The sequence below is a fragment of the Corvus moneduloides genome, chromosome 1 (assembly GCF_009650955.1).
Source record: "Corvus moneduloides isolate bCorMon1 chromosome 1, bCorMon1.pri, whole genome shotgun sequence".
Classification (NCBI taxonomy): Eukaryota; Metazoa; Chordata; class Aves; order Passeriformes; family Corvidae; genus Corvus; species Corvus moneduloides.
Window position 1 is genome coordinate 9,150,538 of NC_045476.1, and position 23,068 is coordinate 9,173,605.

The 23,068-nt window shown below is 36.0% G+C and overlaps 1 protein-coding gene across 4 annotated transcripts in view; it reads right to left on the reverse strand.

The window, feature by feature from the left end:
• Positions 1-23,068, reverse strand: part of PTPRN2 (protein tyrosine phosphatase receptor type N2) — a 659,325-nt gene that overhangs the window by 349,805 nt on the left and 286,452 nt on the right. For all 4 annotated transcript variants that reach the window (XM_032099269.1, XM_032099287.1, XM_032099259.1 and 1 more), the window contains one exon: positions 14,653-14,732. In XM_032099269.1, coding sequence (XP_031955160.1) covers positions 14,653-14,732 — 80 coding nt within the window. The remainder of the gene's footprint in view (positions 1-14,652; positions 14,733-23,068) is intronic.

The following is a 23,068-nucleotide window of genomic DNA, read 5'->3' on the forward strand; positions in this document are numbered from 1 at the left end:
AGAAGTAGAAGCAATATGTACAAAACCATGTGATAAATATGCAAACACTGCCTCATCACCAGTTTAATAACCAGAGAAGAGGATCAGCTTCCTTGTCCATACTGCCACTTCTGCAAACATCTACCCGTACATCCTTTTCTAGGCTTACCACATCTCCCAGCTTTCAGCTCTTTTCTGCCCCCACTGCTGATTTCACATATTCAGTTATTCTATGATAGCTTTGCTGCCAGTAGGAAAAGAGCCATGGATAGAATGAGAGGAAAAGGGACCCGACAAAAAAGCAGAGTTGCAGGAGGACTGAGAAAACCATTGCAAATGTTTGGATCTATCCATGTTTACACCAGAAAACCCGAGAGGGGCATCTGACTCTTCACCACGAAGTTAAAAAGATATTAACTTACCATCAAATAATAATCATTAACATATTTTCCTAAACCGTACAGAAAGTAGAGTATTGGGAGCTGCCAAGTGAAAGGCAGTTTACTTGCCTATAATGTTACCTAACTTTGAAAACATTATGTTGCAACATAAAATAACAAGTTCTCTAGCAGGTGGATTTCTCAATTTGAAACACATTAAAAAATAATGTTAAAATACTTCTAATTTAATATAAAATAATGTAATAACCTCTCTGACTTCCCAGTTCTCAAGTGGAAATAATTCCTGTTTGAATGTGCAAATCCATTTTACAGCCAAGGGTTGTAACTACACCCAGTGTGGTTGATTTTAGCTGCACATTTTCCATTAATGTTAATGTGAGTTTCACAGCTATATTGCTGCACATGGATGCAGAATATACCCTCAAGTTGTTAAATGAATTAAGAGAATGAATACATGGTGATTCCCATGAAGAGGAAAAATGCCAAGGAGATAAATGTCAGAAAGAATAATACACAAAATCCATTCAGAGAAGGAAGGGTGGGGAGGGAAAAAAAAAGGAAGCATTTTCTGATCTCTTTCCAAAATGAGTTGTGTTCTGGGTTCCCTGCAATGATGTAACAGTTGAAAAAGGCTCAGTCATGAAATTCAGAAGAAAAAATTAATCTTTCTCTCAATTAAAGTCTATGTTTCAGATTGACATACTGCTCTTTAGTCCTAGATTTAAAGCTTTATCTCTTTTTGCTCTGGATTATATGTAGAGTCAAAAATTATCAGAGGAATGTTTTCCTCAGTGCTGCAGTCCCATGGCTCTTCACTGGTAATAGTTCAACAGTTTTTCTGGCAGAGCTGATCAAGGTTAAAAATTCCTCAGCAAAAAAACCAGTATGTTTTGAGTGCTACCAATGAAATCCTAGTCCAGCTCCGACTGCAAGCACTGAAACATTGCAACCTTATCTCATTAGGTTTAGATCTAAGATTTGGCCATCAAATCCTGACCTCCATTTCCACAGTACACACCAATCAGTCCCAAACCATTACTTTTTGAAGGTCTGCATTCTTTCTCCATGCACAGTAGGAATTTCGTGGTCACCAAATACCTATATTGGGTATTTTAATTCACAAAACAAACTCAAGAGGGAATGAACACTGAATTGTGTGTGAAATCACTATAGACTTGAGGAGCTGTCCGGAGTTTAGGAGCACAGCTGAACACTTTGAGCTCCTCTGAAACATTCTCTGCTTATCTCTTTATATATATATATATATATCTATATATCTCCACATACACACACTTTCAATAGCACAAAGAACACCACAACAAGCAAGAAGAATCACTTTTACTTTAGTCTGATAAAAACATGAATATAGCACCATGAAAAGAAAATCAACATTATAAAAAAAATGACACGTATTATAAAAATCTTCATTCTCTTCATAATTGTGTTAATACACTTATTTGGTTTGGGTTTTTTTTCTTTCTTATTTTCTCATATCTTGCTAAAGTATTTTAGCAGTTTAAAAGCCCTCTGGATTAAACAAATCCATTCACAGAGTAGTGCTGGATGAAGTGATAACTCCCACAAGAAAAATGGGAATATTTTGCATGCATTGAATTTTTATATGTGAATTTCCAGCAATTTTTTTTTAATTTCCTGCACCTTTATTAAGTACAATAAGTGCATTCTTTTATTTTCTTTTTTATTTTCTTTTTTTTCTCTTTCCTTTTACTTTCCTTCTCTTTTCTTTTCTTTTATTTTTCTTTTCTCTTATCTCTCTTTTCTTTTTCTTCTTTTATTTTCTTTTTTTCTTTTCATTAATATTTTTCAATGTAAATTAAAAGTATTATCATTATTTATCTTTGTGTACATGTGAAGTCAAACAAACACATACATAATAAACATGTATGATGCATTTGTGCGTCTATATATAACACTACACATACAAATATATGCACACAAATATACATTTAGTCTGTACCACAGATTTCCCATATTTCTCCAATTTCACATTGGATGTTTACTCCTAAGCACCCATTTAGCTAATTTTGTGAACTATGATAAATGAAATTACTCTGTATTATTAGTTCACTTATGCTCAGTGCAAAACTACAGTGAAAACTGGGTTCCACAACTTCTAATTACAAAACATTAGCTACCTGAGTCTTCTCCAGCTGAGCAGATTAGCATAGATCTTCTCTGCTGACAGCTTTGACCTTCACTCCAGTAAACACTTGTCAAAATGCCAAAAGTAATTACCTGGCTGTTTAGGAAGGAGTAATGGGGTGTAGCTACCTACCTTTTCTTGTTACTGATCTAAAATGTCTATAAAACTTTGCCAAGAGGCACCCTCTGGATTTTGGCATATACATTTTTTTCTCATCTGTCTTTTTTTGTCTTTTTTTTTCAACAGGCTATCAAATATTTGCTATATGATCTCCTGCCAGCCAATCCCATCACAATTCTGGGGGACAGGTTAAATAACCCACTAGATGGATCTTTCAACCAAAACTGTTTTATGACTGCTGTCATCCTGATTTTGTTGCACTGATGCAACCAGGAAAAAAATACTAAAAAGCAGCAGAAGCAGCACAGGGAAAAATGAGCATAATTATCCTATGGTGATGGTACTGTCTATCCTCTGAATTAACTTACACATTATAGCTTAATTTTTTTTCATAAAAAGCCTTTTCCTGTTCATATTTCAGATTTACAATTAAGAAAACGGAGGTGCAGAGAATTTACAGGCACTACTTGAAAAATCTATGGCTAGATAAAATCAAGGGATATCTTTTGACTTCGGCCAACATAAAGTCATACAATTGCTCTTAATCTGGCAGGTTCAAATTTATGGAAAATATTTTTTAAACATAACAAAGGGATTTAACATTTTCCTGAGGACCAGGTAATACTAGAAAGATTTTAGTATTTGCAGATTATTACAATGGTTATTAATCTCTAAATCCTGCAAACAACTTTTGTCAGACAATGGAAAACATCATCTCCAAATAGGAACAAGATCAAACGTGAGAAATCTGACTTGATCTTATCTTGCATGTCAGAATGGATATGTGGAGTTCAGAAAGCTCAGGGGGAAAAAACTCCCTTCTTTGGCCACAGATAGTCCAGAAGACAAACAATTCATGAAAATCAAGTCCCTTACCTTGTAGTCCAAACATTCCCTAACAACTGTGCACAGTATCAGGTAGGAGCAGCAGCTGCTGAAGTAGCCTTCAGTCCATAGGAGAAAGACTGCTTAAAATGAAGGCAATGTTAACACACAGGTCTGAACACTGCTGACAAATGCGCCCTTGTGAGCACTGCCAGCAAACTTTTCTTATCTTTAAAAACTCTCCCAAAGCTCTCAAATAATTCCTAGTCCCACTATCAGGAGCTCATTACTTTCCTTCTCCGATACATCCCGGCACGAGCTATCAGCAGCAGAAGGTCATGCAAGTGCCTATTTTCAAGACGGATGATACGTGAATCCCCTGGACCTCCTAACTAAGCCTTTTTCAGCCAGAAACCCTCCACCTGCCCTTTCATGCAGGGTCACATTTGTGCCTCCTTCCCAAGATCCTGTAAATCGTGTTCTACCGAGAGAACAAATTGCTCCCACGTTCAGGTCAGCTGTCCTTACACACTGTTACCAAAACACCAGACTTCTGGAGAAGGGCCTTTTCATGCTATTGCTTTTCTCCAGGTAAAAAGGACAACACCCTGATTCTAAGACGAGTATATTGATTTTCTGTGGTTTTTTTCTTGTGCTTTAAATAACAACTATGTTTCATAGACCCCTGAAGTAGCACCGCTCTCAGTCACAATTTTTATTCTTTGGCTGATATGAAAGCTATCAGCTAAAATCACAAGACTACTAATCATCCAATTTCATATATTAAAAATAGGATATTTACATCAGATAAAGACTATTTTCCTGTTTGTACTGACTAAAATAGAACACTATCTGTTTTACCTTATCCCTGTTCCACATGGTGCCTAGTGTTTATTTGCATGCACAGTTTAAAATCGTTAGGTTAATCTTGTTGTTCCACATTTTGAGAAGTTATAATCAATCTGTCTAATAGGTGGAAAAAAAAAAGTACTGACTGTTCTTTTCCAGGGAAAGATGAGGTTACAATGCTATCTGACCTAAATTAGGGTTTCTTCAATTCCCTTCTTTATGCTTACCTAGAAAGTTACATAATCATCAAAAAATATTACACAGCCAATCTATTCTTGACATAAAAGCTGCCTGTTATGTACTGGCATTACCAGATTTCTTCTGTTGCATTCCTAAATAATTTGTTTTAATATGCTTAGGATCTGCTGTAAACAGAGATCGTGTCTTAAGTACACCGCACAAAAATGCATAAAACTTTATTAAAGGACTATAACATTTACAGATGTCTGGAATTGTAATTATTATTGTTGTATATATCATATTGCACATATATTTCAATTTTCCTGGAAAATGTGTTGCTTCTCATAAAAATGCTAAATAGAAGCAATTTTGCTAAATAATATGGCAAAATACAACATTAAGCAATTGTCTTGGGTTTGGGGATTTCTGCTTGCTTTGATTTAAGTCAGAAATAAAATTAGTTCTCGAATATTTTAGTATAGGGACTTTTTGATACTATGTCCACAGTGGGAGCCCCAGTACTGCTGCTATACAAAAAATAAAAGTGTTTTGTTTCAGTCACACATTCTCAGCACCATGGATTTTAGAGCAGCTATTTGTTGATTTGCACCAGCTGAAAACTGTCCTACACATAAAATGTACGGGTCAGTAGCAAATTTAAATGGAAAAAGACTTTTCACTTCCATAGCCAAAAATTTATTGGGAGATATCTTTGGCTTAAAAGAAAACCACTTTGCACTCCAACTACCGGGCAGTTTCATCCTGCATTATCAGCTGTGTACGTGTGAAGAAGCTGACCGCAGGAATTTGGTTATTTAATAGTATCACACATGGTAATATTTATCAAAATTTAAATTTTTGTATTTTTACTTTATCTTAAATTAATTTTGAATTCTTAAAGAGCTTTGAATATGTTAGTAAAGGACAATGTGAATGAAGGAGACTTACATAGAAGAAATCAGGATTTGCACCAGAAGATTTTAAGAGATCTATCAATAGAAAAAAAATTTTTGAGTATGTTACTGAGCAGCAATTACAGGAAGAAGCTTCTATCTTTTCTCTGTGAACATAGGCAATCTAGGCAACTGGTTTTGAATAAATGCCTAACATTTAGACAGCTGCAACTGATTTAGATGAATTCTACCCACACTATTAAAATGCATTTAGGTATATTACCAGAGGGCTCTTTTAAAAATTCAGCTTTAAAATCTCTATTAACCTCTAAACCATGATATAAATTACTTAAATAGAAGACTTATTTTTACCAGTCTCCATAGACCTGCTTACAGATTTCAGAAAAAACACCTAACAGAAATACATGAGTTTTAATCTAAGCGTCAATTCTGCCTTTCCTATTGAACCCTTGGTATAACTGTGCGGTTCAGGTATTAATTGTTGTATCCCAAAATATTCTAATATCTACACTACACCAATGGTGTGTTTCTCTTTATTTTAGTTTAATACCAATCTGATAGTTTTCTATGAATGGGTGTAAATAAGAGACATGAAAATGCAATGACATAAACCATCATTGCTTTAAATTAAAGAATATTAACTACATAATACTACTTAGCTCTTTTTTGTTTTCCTCCCCAATACTACGAAATTACTAGCTAGCTTTACAATTCCCAATAGTTAAGCAGCTGGATTTAGGGGTTTATGTTGGAATAGATGACATCACTTTATAAGTTGAACAGAAGGAAGTTCTATAATTTTCTATTAAAACAGAAAGTGGTTTTAAAGATGAGAAATATTTTGCTCTAAAATTAGATTCCTCACAGTTATTCTTAGAGGAGAGGGGTGTATGTTAAAATGAATTCCATCCTTACTAATTACAGCAATGAATATCTTAATTAGAAGGAAATCTATGGAGAAGAATCATAACCAAAGGTACTTGTTATTCTTCAGGACTGAGGCGCATTTACTGAATGGTCGCACTCCTCACTTGTTCTATTTTTCAACAGAAGAACAGGGTGGGAAAGAAATGCCATCTTGAAAACTCATTAATCATTGTATCAGACATTTGGTACTGAAAGAGACAGTTCAGTTTCTGAATAATTTTCAAAACCATAATGACATCCTTTATTCAGCAACAGAAGGATTTGAGGAAAATAATTCAGATAGATTTGATGATACAGTGAAGGAAATCGATCCACTACAGAGGGCTCAGGAGGTGAAAAAGGACAATGTGAACTAAGGAGGCTTGAGTAGGAGAATTCAGCATTTGCACCAAAATACTTAGGAGAGGTAGGAAGAGAAAAAGACCTGTCAAACCTTTACTTTTCATAATACAGACCAAAGAATTGTAACCCTACTTAAACCAGTGACATGGCACATGAAATCAGATGAACCTCACAGCCTCCTGGCTACATTGTTCAAAGTTTCTGACAGAGAAGCTGTCAGTTCTCTTCAAAGATGATGATGAACTTCAAATTATTCAAACACACATTCTTTGTTACCCTCTCAGAGAGCAAGATATCTAACCGCATGGTCTGCAAAAATCTAGATAGAGGGAAGGAATTCACCTGAAGACTTTCAACTCGTTCTGTTCACTTCATCACAGCTGAATTAAGATCTGACAGTGACTGACCAATGAATATGTTCAAAACAACCATCACTGCTCACAGTTGTGGGGTAGGAAAAGGAACGAAGACACTCTGCCAGCATGGACAGAGTGGTACCTGAAGCAAGAGAGTTCATCTTGTTGAGACTTCTCACAAGACCTGCAAAGCATATGCCAAAAGTCAACAAGACAACCAGGGCTGCTTATAATGATTTTGAAAGAACTTTTTAGAGAAAAGGAAGACTTTTTTTGCCCAGAAATAGGAGTTTCTTCCTTTTGAGGACACAGAATGTGTATCTCCTGCACTGACAGTCACCATGAAAAAGAAGGTGGATGTTGTTATTAGCAAACCAGCACAAAAAAAATCGTCAAATTTCATTATGTCAGCAAGAGAAGCAGTACCAAGAATAATAAATTTCCAGATTACATTTATTTAATTGAAATGTATAATGGAAAGAACTTTTAACAATTAACTAACACTGATCGAAAAAGCAACAAAAGACAGACAGTATTTAATCACAAACTGAAATAACCAGAGAAAGAAAATCAGAGTATGGTGAAATCACTTCATTAAATGATATTTCCTAGCTTCTGTTCAAATTCCTCTGTGAAACTGAGGAAACCTAAAGTTTTTCAGACATGCGTCAGTAATATCTATTCTAACTATGCTTTTAACGAAATAAATGTATAACTAAATAAAACTTCACAGTCTTACTCTTGCAGTTGATGGTTCATTCCTCATTGTACTGTGGCTCCTTCTCCCAGTCTCCCTTCTCTACGTTTACACATTCTTTACATGCAGATATTACATGTAGCTTTATTATATGGAGATCCAAAGTTATATTTTATGAAGATAAATCTGAAGACAGTTCTCTCTCTCTTGTTCTCCTGAGAACCTCCTAGAAAAATTTTCTTGCTAATAATGGATAACAATACTTATTATGTTTCTGTCAGCAATGCTGGTAAGGTCAATACTTATTGGCAGAGAGAAGAGTGTGGCTCTGCAGCGTTCCTAGAAATGAACAGTGAATTTAAGTTGAGAACCAGATCCTCATCAGTTGACTTTCTGATGATGAGATATTCCATGAATGTGCTTTTTATTGTACTTCTGTCATGCTGCATACTGGAAAGATAACCCTCTTTGACCAATAAGAAGAGGCCACTGCATGACTAGAATGAATACAAGAAAACAGTCATGTAAATAATCTGCAATATTTTGGACTTACATCTTATTTGCTAAAAGTTGAAGTGTATGTTTCAATTATACCAAAGGGTAATAAAAATAATTGCTGCTAACAGCTCCAAAATGCATTTAAGCACGGTAACTTTAACTGATAAACAACTTTAATACACATTTATAACGCATATCTGTAGCCCCGAATTTGGAAAAAAATTTCAAAATATGCTGATGTCAGAGCTCCAGCCCCTTTTAGCAGGGCCCAGATTGGACGTGTGTCAAAATCTTGATTTTGCCAAATGCGCTTAAGAAATGGGAGCAATTCACAGATTTCTGCAGTGGTTGCATAAGGCAGGGTCCTCATGAGTATTTTCAAGCTAAAGAAAAACCTGGAACCATTTTTTTAATGTGGGTGGATTGTTTCACTGTCTGACACGGCTTTGAAGTTAAATTTCATGGTTATCAGAAAGTTCTGGATTCCATCATGATAACTATCCAAGGTCACTAAAGGCTTGTAGGGTGTGATGGGAACTAAGAGCCTTTGAAATTAAACCAGTTACCTAGATACCTAATCCCACATATTTAGAAGAGTAAGTTTTGATGCCTGTAAATACAGTTCAGGTCTGCTAAGCAAAAAATAACATATTAGAGGCAGAATAAGGCATAAATACTTTCTTCACCAACTGGATCCAGGCTTATGAAGAGATCAGCCACTTAGTCATCCTAATTAGGAGCAGAACTGTGACATCTAGGACCACTCCAAACCAATAAGACATCAGCTGAAAACACTACACAGGGTAAGTTAACTCTAAGGGGTTTGAAGTATTCTTTTCATCTCAAAAGGACTGTTTAATGCTAAAAGCTAAGGATGATGTTTTGTCTGTTTAGAGCTGTCAACTTCAACAAAAATATTCACTTTCAATGTCAAAAAGTTCTATTGCATATTTTTTGCCATGGATATTTCAGCTCAGCTGGGACATGACCAAAATTTGTAATGTTCAGTCTCGAAATCTGTAAGATCACAGATTTAATCATTTTCAGTCATTTAAAACTGCTGAGAAATTCTATATGTTTTTAAATCTATTCCAATAACTCTGAGGCAGTGTCTTTATTCAAATTAGCTTGTTATATTGTATAACAAAGTAAAATTTGACTAAAAATATATTATTTTTGCATTTGTCTGTTTCAGCAGAAGTAATTTTGCAATTTTTTTTTTTTTCAGAATTAAATTTTTTGCAGAGAAATGATTTTTAGACAAGTTCATATGACTCAACAACCTACTCTCTAAGTCAGGATAATAGTCCCTTTCATGCACAGAGTGAAAATGTGAGTTTCACCAACAGGGCAACAGAAAAGTAAAAAAAAGCCCTAACAAACAAAAAGCAAACCCCCAAACCATCGAAACCAATGGATTAGTTAAAAGTTACAGAAAATTTAAAAAAAATTGAAAATTTTTCTTGATGCTCCTATATATACATTAAGTAAATCAAAATATCTGACTTTCCATGCTGGTGGTATCGCAAGGCATCTTAGACACAAGAACCTGAACACAAGACCTGTTAATTCCCTAATACCCGGTTATGCATTGCCTTTTGTTGTGTTACCTATCCCCATCACTACCATGCCTACATTATGCATGCAGCCCTTTGCTTTTAAGTCTTCAGTTTTTGTAACACCTAAAATGTTGCACTTCAGCACAATACAAAAAGAAATGTAAGCATGACTCTAGCACTAAGAGGTTGCAGCTACATACAAGCAAATATTATTTCAATTCAGCAGTGCTGAGTGTCTGTGCCCAAAACTTCTCTCCCACATCTCTTTTTCATGTGTTCAGTATATATGACCATTACAGGCACCTGATGCCAAAAATATTTGCTTGGAAACTTCAGAAAAACTTCAGACTTATTATCACTGTCTTTGCATAAATGGTAGGATTCTGGACTACATATAAAGCAACTTCTTTTCTCATTTCTATACCAAATATATTACAATTTTACATAGAGTTATCTTACTGATAATTGTTCTCTGCTAGATTTCTCCTGACCTTTAAACTGAAAAGAAATAAACATTTGTTTGCCTAAATGATGTCATGCCAACTGTAATTACTCCTAGAGCAGGTCACCTATGTCTCAAGAAAGTTTATTTCTTCAAAACATTGAGATGAAATTACACTGCACCATTGAACCTGACTTATGAAACAGAAATAGGCCAGAGGACAGCTACTTGATGAAAGACGTATTCTGTCGTTTGAACGTCAAAGTGTGTGAAGCTGGCAAAATGTTGGGTATCCTGCTCTGGTCTCAAAGAACAAATAAAGGTATTGCTAATGTGAGAAAGCAAGCTATTCACAATTTTAAATTACTCTGTTGTCAGCTTCTCCATATAATTATGTATCCCTAGAAACTGAAAAAAAAAAAGCAATCAAAACATTTACACAGAATTGGAACTGAAAATTACTGGGAAAAAAAAAAAAGTTTTATAAGCAAGAAGGTCTCTAAAGGATTTTAGAGAGCTTATTTTGCCTTAAGAAAGGTCATGTGTGCACCAAGAACGAACCTCAAACTCCAAGACAATAGAAGAAACCATTTTTATTATTGTAGTTCCATATCTCTGGTTTTTAGTGGATATTTTAAGTCATTCACCTCTTTGCATAGTTGCTAAAGAATCCCATGTCTTCTCTAACCTGCACATTTTTCGAACCCCACACAGGAGGATGGAAAACTTCAAATATAGTTCCCTATATTTAAACCTTAAATAGTGCAAGGAAAATATGAAGTGTATCCATTTTGGTTACAGAAATATATGCTACATGAATAATAAGACCAAAGTGCTGCACAGAAACCGTTCCTGTGGCTATCAGTGAGACTTGCACGTACATAACATCTGCACAAATAGATTCCTTTTTGCAAATCTGAATAATTTACATTCCTATAATTATTATGGCATCTGATTACCTCAATTTCCAAATTCTTTTCATTTCTAAGGATGTGACAGACTGTGAAATTCTTCTGTCCATTTGTTCTATTCATTTTCTGTAAACAAGATCTGTTTTCCGAGCTCCTGGAGGGATGTCAAGTTACCTAATAGCAGTACAGCATGGAATTATGCACCTACCTGTGCCTACTTTGGAAGTATGTATTGATTTATTCTCCTGTGGCTTCCCTTGGTAAATAAAGTACTTGGAATGCTTTTCTTCAAGACACTGTTGACTTTAAAAATTTTTAATTACAACCAGAGCCTCAAAAAGCTTCTTATGTAAGTATATATTGCTGTTGATTTTTTAAGGGAATTTATTTTTGGCTTTAGAGATCTGGAAGTAAGAAGTTTGCTTAAAATAAATGAACTGATTAGTGAGTACATTGACAAGCCCTGCAACTTCATGAGTTAGAAAGGAAAAATAAGATACTTTTAAAATTTAAAATATTTGACGCACGGGTAGAACTGTGAGCTCTTTTCTTTAGTAAAGGGCAAACACAAAGTTTAGTTCTGACAACACTATAGCCACACTGAAATACCACGAGAAGCTTATGAAAAAGTCATAAAAACATCTTTCTGCAGCCATCAAAACCTGAAACTCTTAACTCACTAAGCAAATGGAAGTTAGAAAATGCCTGAGATATTAATGTAATAATCATTAGATTAAATTACTATATAAACTATGAATTTAAATTGGTGAATCTGAAGAAATTCATGGAATCATAAAACATTACGGTTGGAAAAGACCTCCATGATCATCAAGTCCAACCTTAACTAAATACCACCATGCCCACTGAACCATATGCCAAAGTGCCACATCTGCTCATTTCTGAGCACTTCCAGGGATAGTGACTCCCTCACTTCCCTGGGCAGCCTGTTCCAGTCCTCAACCACCTTTTCAGTGACATTTTTCCTAATGTTCAACCTGAACCTCCTTTAGCACAGCTTGAAGCCATTTCCCCTTGTCCTGTCATTTGTCTTGGAGAAGCTCAACCCCCACCTGGCTATAGCCTCCTTTCAGGTGGTTGTAGGGAGTGATAAGGTCTCCCCTGAGCCTCCTTTCCTCCAGGCTAAACACCTCCAGCTCTCTCAGCCACTCCTCACAGGGTTTCTGTTCCAGATCCTTCACCACTTTGTTGCCCTTTCTCTGGGGTGGCATTATTTTGTCCCCAGAACCTCTGTACTTTGTCAGCAGCATTTAAGGAAGTTGAAAACAACTACTTTGATCCAGTGGTAACAAAAACCATAATGTTATATCTTGAATTTTGCTTAAATAAACGAGTCACAGCATTTTTAGTTTTCAGAGTAGCTTGTTAGGAACAGGCCAAGGCACATCAGGAACCTCCTGGACTTCTTAACAATGTTTCCACAGTCTTGCTAAATTTCAGTGGATGTCAATTCCATTAATTTCCTCATGTGTAAATTTTTGAACACATGTAAGCCTCATTATCCACAACTGGAAAAACTATAAACTGCATTCTGATTTATTTTAAACCTGCCTTCTGCCAGATTCATCTGTTCTTGCATTGCAAAAGCAATTATACAGTCCTGTCCACATTCACTGTGCAACTCTAGAGTTCATACCATACTTGTCTTTTTTATTTTTTTTCCAAAATAAAGTTTCCTGCCTTACTACACCACTTGTTATATGGAAGATATTCCATACTTACAGTCATGCCTTCTGCCTTTCCCTGAATCTTTCCACTTCAACCAGAATTTCCAATCTCTCTGAGGTATGAGAAGCAGTACTATATGTGGTATTTAAACACAGGGAAAGGATAGATTTATGCAAGAACAAATGATATTGTTCTGTTTTCTACTCCTTTCCAAATAATTCTTAAAAACACTTTCCTTGTTCAACTGATAATGGGGACTGAACTGTCATTTTCATCAAATTACCTATTACTACACTAACTACATTACTACTTAGACCCACAACTTTGTATGCAAAGCTATTTTTTCTCCATATGAAATTTTTTTACAGTAATTTACAATGAAATTCATCTGCCATTTTGAGTTCATTCACTCAGCTTTATACATTGCTAAGATCAACTTTCACCTTTAATACTGTGAATAATTCAGTATTAGCAGGATTTCTCACCATCCTGCTCACTCTCTTTTCTAATCCACTTATAACTATGTTGAATGTTACAGTCCCAGCAGAGATCCTTCCACCTTTTTTGCTATCTTACCCTTGTAGAAAACTAATACTTTATTCCTAATCTCTCTTTCTTGCCTCCTAATCAATTAGTGATTCACCATTTTTCTGTTCCATATTTCACATTCTAAGAAACCATTTGTTTCCTTAGAAACTTCTGGGAAGACCTTGTCAAAAGCCTCTGGCAATCCAGGCAGGCTCTACCAACAGCATCACATTTGTTGATCCTTTCAGAGAGCTTCAACAAGTTTACAAGACAGAAGAGGGCACTGTTATAAAAAAGCCATATTAATTTTTCCCAGGAAAAATTAATGAGTCACATAATTTAATATTTACTGTAATTTCTGAGTTCTGATAGTACACATCTAGGGCTTTTTGACATGATAAACCGTTGCCAGTCTTTAACCACCAGTTAACCACAGCTTTCTCCAATGCAAAGGGTCCTGCAAAGGAAAGTTCTGGCATATGAACTACCCCATTTCTTTTTATAATTAAATTCATCCATGGTAAAGCAAAAAGAGAAGTTAATGGACAGTTTGGAGCTCCCAGTGTTTATTTACATGAACTTTTCTTGTTTCTGTTGTCAAGCAGTATTGCAATTGTTTACTTCTGATTCTTAAAGCCTATCAATTGAGTAATTTGGAAGCAAATCAGTTATCAATCCAGATACCTTGCAGAAATATTTCTTGCCGTCAACAACTCCGTAATACAATTAATAGCCAAGCTCAAAAGGAGCCAATAGAAGTATTTAGAACAGTTGTACTTATTCAGAAGCAGCTTAATTCTAGAAATACAACCTTTACTTCCAAGATTATTAACTTGTCATTGTTGGTGTTTAAACAGTACATCAACAAAGGCATATTTCTACCATTTTTTGTTCCAGAAATTAAGGCTAAGATGTAATAACATTTTTGTTCCCTGAAAAAAAGTATCAGAACAGTGAAAGTATTACATTCTCTTTTACAAATGACTAATGTGTTTTTATGAGGTTTTGACAACACTGAAGAGTTTTTCACCATGCTGGAACTTGACTACAAGTCTCTATTTAATTTTCTTGACAAACAAGAAAGTCTCAAACAGTTTTAATGGACTCAAAGATGTTAAACTGCAATTTTTCATCCGCCACTCACCTCTCAACTGTCTCTCCCTTTAAATGTCAGTCTTCTGGGAGAACAGGATGTGTCTGTGCTGCCTGCATTGGTACTGACTGCTAAACAGACGTGGGTGGGCACAGTTTAGGAAAGGAGGACAAGGACTTACCTGCTTCTTTGGCAACATCTGCAGTTGAAATGTTTTGGAGGTTTGAGTGCACTCGGAAGGTCACAGCTGGTCCCAGCACACTGAAAGAGATTATTAGAAAAATGTAAGATTCATAATCAAGAGACATGGCATAATATTCCTTATCAAAATAGGTTTTTAAAGAGAACCTATTAAGACACCATTTAGCCCTCTTCCTTTTGCTTCATTAGCTACATTTGCATTCATTTTTATACCTCTTGTGGTTTCCTGTGTGTATTTTCTGCCCGTCTGAAAGAATTTCAATGACATTAACTAAACTTCAGAACACTCCTGTAAATACTATTCTTATTATGAAATTGGCAAAATGGAGGCACTGAAACTGTTATTAACTCAAGAACAGCATAGATCATCACTGGAATTCAGCATCCAAAGAAGATTGCATATATTTTCACATTTTATATGCCTAACATCAACAGAACTTTAGTTCCTGTTGTCACAACTGCAAGTCAGAGGGACAACATTGAAATTCAGAATATTTATCTTGATCGTATTCTAGAAGAATATGTATGGAGAAAAGATTCTGGACATATCTGATCCAATAGCTGGTTTTGACCAGAAACATACCACAATGTATTTATCACTTAACAACAGAAGTAATCACCGCCTGGAACAATTTTTGAGGGGAAATTATTTGACTCTGTGGGGACCTTTCTGGGTGTAGCCTGATGTTCCTTTATGGCACTAAAATCTGTAAGACATTTACAGAGGAAGGTACTGATTAGCCAGATGTAAAATGGTGATGTACTCAGGGTTTCACAAAAATCATTGTGCAATTTTAAAGAAAAATAAATCTGTATAAGTAATGTTGCATTCATTCTCCATCCATCCCAATAAATATCCTACATGCACATCTGATGAAAGGAAAGAAGAAATTTCTGGTGTGATGTCCTTAAAACTATATGTCAATACTTATCTACAAAAGACAAAAGAAAAATACACATAACCATATAGTGAATGTATTTAAAAAAAAATAAATTCTGGGAAACAAGAGACTATATAAATTATAATGCAAGAATTTACAGAGGAGAAGAGCATAGGGTCTCAAGAAGAACAAAAATTGGCACTATTTTATAAAAGTTTACCTACATATTATGTATTATGCAACTTCCTAAGGTTATTTTAATTCATATTATCAGAGAAAAGAATTTATACTCTGCATATTTATACATATGCTATTTATACATAGCATTTATACTATGAAGAACAACCCTGCTTAAAAGGTGAAGTGCACAGTCTGGAACTGTACATGGAACAGCTTTTGACTTCCTATGGCCATGGCTTAGGAGAGAATCAAATCTAAAAATTGCCGCATAAAAGAAATAAATTTAAAAATATTTTGTTGCAGGATTTGAAATTAAGTATTAAGTTATTCTTTCAGTAACATGTTCATCTCTTACAATCATAGAATGGAGAGCACTTAATGAAGTGTGCTTAATTGCATCACATATATCCTAGACAAAAAGACCTTTAAATTTTTTCCATTTCAGGCAGAAAAAACCTATTATTAACAGTTAGACTTTGCTTTGAGGTTACAAAGGGAATCAAAGTAAGAATAAGAATAAGAAATATCCTTTCATCTTTTACTAGCAAAGCAGGCACTGCACACATTTTATTCTGGAGTTAACAGCAACTGCCATTAATCAATCATTTTTCTCTAGGTACTCTTAGGGGAAGGGGAGAAAAAGAAAACAGATTTTATTGTTAAAGGACACTCTAAAAGTCTGGTCACTAGTGGTCAAGAAAAACTTTTAATAATGCCAGGCAATTGTAAAACTTTTGTCAACACTGTATTCATATTGAAGATTAAAAAACTCAACAACTGCAAAACACTTTTTATTTGAGATAACTGCTTTACAAAAACCCAGACTATTCCCCAATTCTGTCACTAACCCTGAGATAACCAACCATAAAATGCACCTGTTTCAGGATACCAAACACTGACTCTACCTAATCTTGCATTGTCCTTCTTTCTGTGTTGCCAGCCTAAGAGAAAGGCTGATTCTTCTCTGGCTGCTCAGATATTTACAGTTCCATTAGCAGTCTGCTTTGAATAAAAGTGGGCATCACCCCAGTACGCAGCTCTTGCACGACCAAGATAGAGGAGAAAGAAAAATCAGTTTCAGATATCCCCCAAATCTTCACTGCATAGTCCATTATAGCTGAGAATCTGGAACCAACACCAAATTTCAACCACGATGTAGCTACGCTTTGGCTCCATCAGCAAAGACAAAAAATTTCCTGCCCTCCTTCCCTTACCCGAATGTTTTACTTTTATCTCTCAGCCACTCCCCACTTCCTCCCACTTGTCCTGCCCTGCCCCACTCCCTGCAGCCCTGCACTTCCTGGCATCATATAGATTAAAACTGGATCATTTTGGTGACCCAGCCCAGGCAGTGAGAGACAGGGATTTCCAAGGAGTGAAGCCTGTCAGCAACCATCCCACTATTCTCTACTGACTCCACCTGGATAATCCAAGAACACGGGAAGATCTGAGTCATGCCCACACCAGTGTTGCCACAAGTACTGTCATTTCTCCTCACTGCTCAGGGAAAACAAGAACAAAAAACAGGGTGAGGAAAAAAAATTCCTTTTGCAAGTGGGATGATACTGGGTTAACACCATCCTTTTGCAGGAAGGAATAAATCTCAGAATCATTTAAAACACCCACTCATTTGTTGCTCTGTGGGATATTGTCTTCCTCTACTGTAGCAATTGAATTCTTGTATGTAAGAAATCACCTGAGCACCACATCAGCATGGTTTCACTAGGAATATTTGCAAAATACAGAAAATAAAGCAGCTTTTGTCACAACTTTTTGCACATTGGCATTCTGTTTATTTAAAAGCAAACAAAAGACCTTGAGATTACTTGGTCAAAATTGCATTTCTGCTTGATGTTTTGGGAACTGACTGCTTCAGGAGCTCATAAAATGAGATTTTTCTCATGGGGGGCTTCTGGCAAAAGCACTCAATAAATAAACATTTCAATAACAAAAGATGCCCTTTAGGGAATTCCTCACTGTTCATTATGTGTTGGATGAGAACATTTAAACAAAACCAGTAATTATTTGACTGCAAAATATTTTTTAAAGACTTTTTAACAAGAGGTCAACCAGCCTGAGAAAAGGTTCCAAGATGTCTAAAATGCACCCCTGATAGTTCCTAACCAGGAACTTTAAGTCGAGTAGATGAGACTGCTTTCTGCTGTCAGACCCTCTGAAGCCTGGCTAACACTAATGGCAATTGTCTTCATATTGCTCTAAACACAGGGGCTCTCTGAAGTGCACACATTTGCTTAGAAGCTGATGAATTGCAAACAAACCATTCCTACAGACAAGGGAGGTGCTGGGGAAGCAGAGGAATCACTCCTGGCTGGCACCTTACCCCAGCCAGCACTCACCCAGCTGGGCAGGGGAAAACACTCACACATGGGAACCACAATGTCCAGGCTGAAACCTCACCTACATCTGCTGCGACTGAGGTTAAAAATGTTAGACAGTATTTTTTGTCTATCCCTCCCCTGAGCTGCATGCTACTACAATTACCCTCAGGTAATTTCTAGTCGTTTTTTCTGACACAAATGAACTTATACTCAAGTAAGAGAAGATTTTGAATTTTAGAAAGCATCTGGACTATACAATGTAATTGCACTTATCACTTTTTTCTTATACTTTTCTACAATTTTTTTTTAATAAAGGTAAGCAGTTCTGGCTTCAAGGCTAATAAATAGTGACTTCTCCCCACACAAAAGGTAGTGTCTGTTGCAATGACCTGCTAAATTTATTACTCGAACTTTACCAACTAATTACCCCCCCTGTTGGCTGTCACAACTTTTGCCTTTTTTTTTTTTTTTTCTTAACTTTCAGTAATACTGCCTTCAGTCATAGTAAGGGGTGTTTTTTAACAAAGACATTCAAAGCATATTGCAAATTGTCACCCTTATGTGCTGTTGTCTTTTATTCTGTTTACTAGAGATGAAATAATTACAGTGTTTATACCAAAATGACTTGAAGGTTGATTGCTGATTTAATAATATCCCCTCCTCTTGGGTTTGTATTTCCCATCTGAAGGTGCGAGGGTGCACAACACACACAGAATCAAAGAATATTCTTTGTGTAAAATAGAAGTATTTTCTTTCCTTAATTGTTTTACGACTAACAGCATTCTTCTTACATTTTCCCTGTCAACAAATGAATCATCTGAATAAACAGAGCTGGAGCATGATCAATATGGCAAGGTCCATATCACTTTCATGCCGTAGGTTATAATTATATTTATGAATGACAGGATTTAAATCTCCATAAATTATGTACCAAGTTTTGCATGCCTGTTCCTCTCCCTCGTGTGCATGTACTTCAGCATTACAGTATCACACCACATGTTCACTGTGAGATGCAGTCACAGTCTATCATACCCCCTAGTGGAAAAGGATTTGAGAAACAAGTGCCAACATGGGTCTGTGTACTCTTGAAGATGAGACATAGAGCTGATGCCAGATGGGAATGATTTGAGGTGGCATCTCATTTTTAAGATACAGGCAGAGTGCAATTTCTCAAGAGTGGAGGAAAATGAAGAGATTAGGATTGGCTATTTCCAACATGAAACATTCTCTTAATGACACTATTTTATAAAACAGAGCTTGCCTTAATAACGCTTAGATTTGAAATTAAAGTCACTACTTGTCTATATGTTCATTTCAAAATCCTTTAATCTCTGGAGGTTAAGAAAAGCAATTAGTAACGCTCCAGAGGACTGTGCAAAGCAAATTTTATAGCAGTGAAGGTAATTGTCTCAGGAAACGTTTGGTGAGCTTGAACTAATGACTTGCAATGTGTACACATTTCTGTGCTTTCTATGTTTAGGAATTTGAAGCTTATGTCCATTGTTTGTATTGCACTGAAGCCTCCTTTTCACCTTCTCAATTTTTCCAAAATTGAGATGCTCATGCTGCTGTAAATGTTTTATATATTATATTTAGAGGTATATAAACAGACTTATGTCAAATCTCATTAATGGGGAAAAGCACATACTTAGCAGAGGCATATTTGTACTATGGTATGTTTCTACAACATCATTTACAGAGAAAAGCAAAGGCAGAAAATTGCAGCTGGACACTGACACATAATACATGAATGGATTAAGAAGTATACCCTGTTCTCCTTGCAATACTCAGAGTAGCTGTAAATAAGTTGACCACTTGATTCAAGTTTGACCAACATTTTTGACCAGAACTGTTGACCAGAATTTATTTTGTGAAGCATTGCATCATGCTGTATTTACATTACACAAGCAGGTACCTGACTGTGCTTCAAAGATTCAGGAGAGCTTGCAAAGGATGTGTTGTGCTGACCTGCTACAAAATAACATCCCAGAACTGTTGAGTAGAGAATTATTGATCATCACTCAGACTTAATACTAAACAGGCACACATCTCTCACTCTTTAATATCTTTACTGTTCAAGGATTTGCTTCACTTTGCACCTGGAGTGCAGAAATATCAATGTGGAGCTGTATGAATTCTCACATTCCTATTGACAGGTATGTACGCACAGCCAGTGATCAATTAAAAAAATCTTTTTCTGTTTTAGCAAAATGAGCTTTTTGAGCCCTTCTCAGGAAACTCTTAACATGCTCCTTAAAGTGCAGAATGATGCACAATGTTCCAGAATACCCTGCAATACAGCAAATAATATATTATCTATTTATATTTATATCCTTCATATATGCTAAGCATGAACAGTTTGCAGCATTCTCTAAAGAAGTGTTCCTGCACTAAACACAGCACGGAGACAGAAAGTTAAAGACTTGCTGTACTGCCATTACACCTGGTGTCTGGCAATGACCAGGCAAAGATGGAAAAGGAAAATCCCTGCTAAGGGAAAGACACTTATTGCAGTTCTCACCAGGTAGTGGTTGATTTCCTATCACCACTTGAATTTCATTAGAGGGGTTTTCACCAGCTGGGAGATATAGCAGGTAGACCACAAAGATTAGAAAGATTGACAGTTTCAGAGCAATCACATCTTGCAAATGTGACTACATGGAAACGGAACCTTGGTCTGGATTTGATGGTTGCAGCCCAGACTTACTTCTGCAAGTTACATTCTTCATAAATCAGGTAAGGCCTTGGACACCTTGTCGTGCCCTCTTCTCTCCCCCTGACATGACAAGCGCTGAGCAGTGACTGCATGGAGCATCATTCCAGGGGCAGAGAAGAGGCCATGACAAGGTGTTCAAATAAGGAAATGCATTCTGCCTGACACACTTCTGCCATTAGAATAATTTCCAGAGTGAAGTCACAGAAAAGGGATGACTGCTCCAGAAAGGGATGCTTTCCAATAACAGCGGCCCATGTCTGGTGGGTCTCTGATACCCATACTAAAAGATGGAGTTCTAATTATTTTACATTAATCATTAATTTTGTATTAATCATTTAATCTATATGCATCAAAATTGTGCTAAGTACACTGATCCTAATTTACATTGCAAAAGATGATGAAAGAGTATTTTAAAGATTTTACAACTTGCTTCATCTGAGGTGAAGATTATTTTGCTAAGCCTACAATTTAAATGATTTAAAAAAGAGACAACGCTTAATTTAGAGATTGATGCTACACTCAGTTTGTCCTATTTTTATTCTTCACGAAATGCAACTTTTGATGATTACTCAATATCTATGAATAATTTGCAGAGTTTTAAAATAATTTTTCTATTAATCTGTCACAAGCCATGAAACTTGACATTTTCACCACACTGAGTACATGAAAGTTGCCAGCTTTGCCTGCCATGCAAATAAGGTTCTTAATTACAGTATTTAAAAGGACAAACCATACAAGTGCTGTAATTTCTTATGGCGAAAAGTAAGTGTTTGGACTCTGCGAGGGTGGGAAAATGGTCTCAAAAAGCTTCTTAAATGTACAATGATTTTTCTTTCACTCCCCAAGGATTAAGCTAAAGGATAAAATTTATGTCATAAAAACAGAAAAAAAAAAAGTATTCTATTTATGTTTCCATTCTTCTTCTTTATACCTTTATATCTACAAACAGCAGACATTTCTAATTTTCACCTAGTAAGCCTTCAATGCATTTTACCAGCTTCAGCCCTACTCACCCTCTGCACACCTGAGCTGTTAATGGAGCTGCTCGAAAGCACGTGTAAAATTTGTCTGCTGGGATGACAGTCACCTTTTGCTCCGCTTGCACAAGTGACTTTTAATCCTTAACGAGGAGCATGACTCACATGTTAGGACTGTTACAGAGGTCCAGGTTCAGAATGCTCAGAGCTTTGATAGGATCCATGTAGGACACAAATTTCTTGCATCAGTATTAGGCAGCACAACCAAAGACAAAAAACCCCAAACTTTATTTTTAAAGTTTTTAAGTCTTAGTTCAATTTACCAAATTCTGAGTGCTACAGCCAGAGCTCTCTGGCTTGTCCTCTTAAGGACCTGTTGGCTTCTCCTTTAGCTCTGAGAACACCAACAAGAAGATTTGTTCTTGAGGCTCCCCTGCCACCTGTGAGGCAGAGATATTTCCTTGGCAAAGGAGGCACCGCAAGTGGAACTTACTGTGCTTTTTCAGTTGCACCTACAGATGTGTATTTGCTCTGACTGTCTTCATGGCTCATAAGGAATTCAAAGCCTTCCACAGGCAGGTTGTGATGCAACCTATTGACCTGTTTATGTAATATTTACTGGCTAGGCTGTAAAAAAAATGCAAAATAATCCTTTATCTTTTTCAGCTGGGTCAGCAGGTCTGTAATGCTCATGAAATCCAACCATCCAGGTTACAAAAGGAGAGAAAAAATGTTTGTTTGTACTTCTAGGTGACTCAGGTAGCCAAGGGCAGGAGGATCAAGACAGACTTAGACATAAAATAATTTTAATATTTCTTATAAGGGGTTATTCTTTTAAAGAAATCCCTACATAAAAAACCTTTTTTCATTTCTAATATTAGTAATTCTATTTGTGGATGAAGCTTTAGCTCAAGAGTGAGAATCACAGTTCTCTGTTTCTATTCTCATATCTGTCACCAAGTTCTGTACCATTTTAGGGAAATTAAAGCCAACTGCCTTGGGTTTCAATTTACCCATCTATAGAATGGAAATTATTACCTGTTAATAAGATGTGAAATGTTATATAAATTAAGTGCAATGGCATACACTCAATGACTTACTTAAAAGAAAGGAGTATATCCTGACTACCCTACAATGTTATGAACTTGATTTTTTTAAAAAAGGAATATGATGGCATTCTCAGTCACACAGAGAGATGAGTAGGAGAGAAACATGAAGTTAAAAAAACATAGATAAACTTCAGAAGTTCACTTATCTGTAAAAACTTTCTCTTGAGCAGGGACCTATGAGTTCATGGAAACGT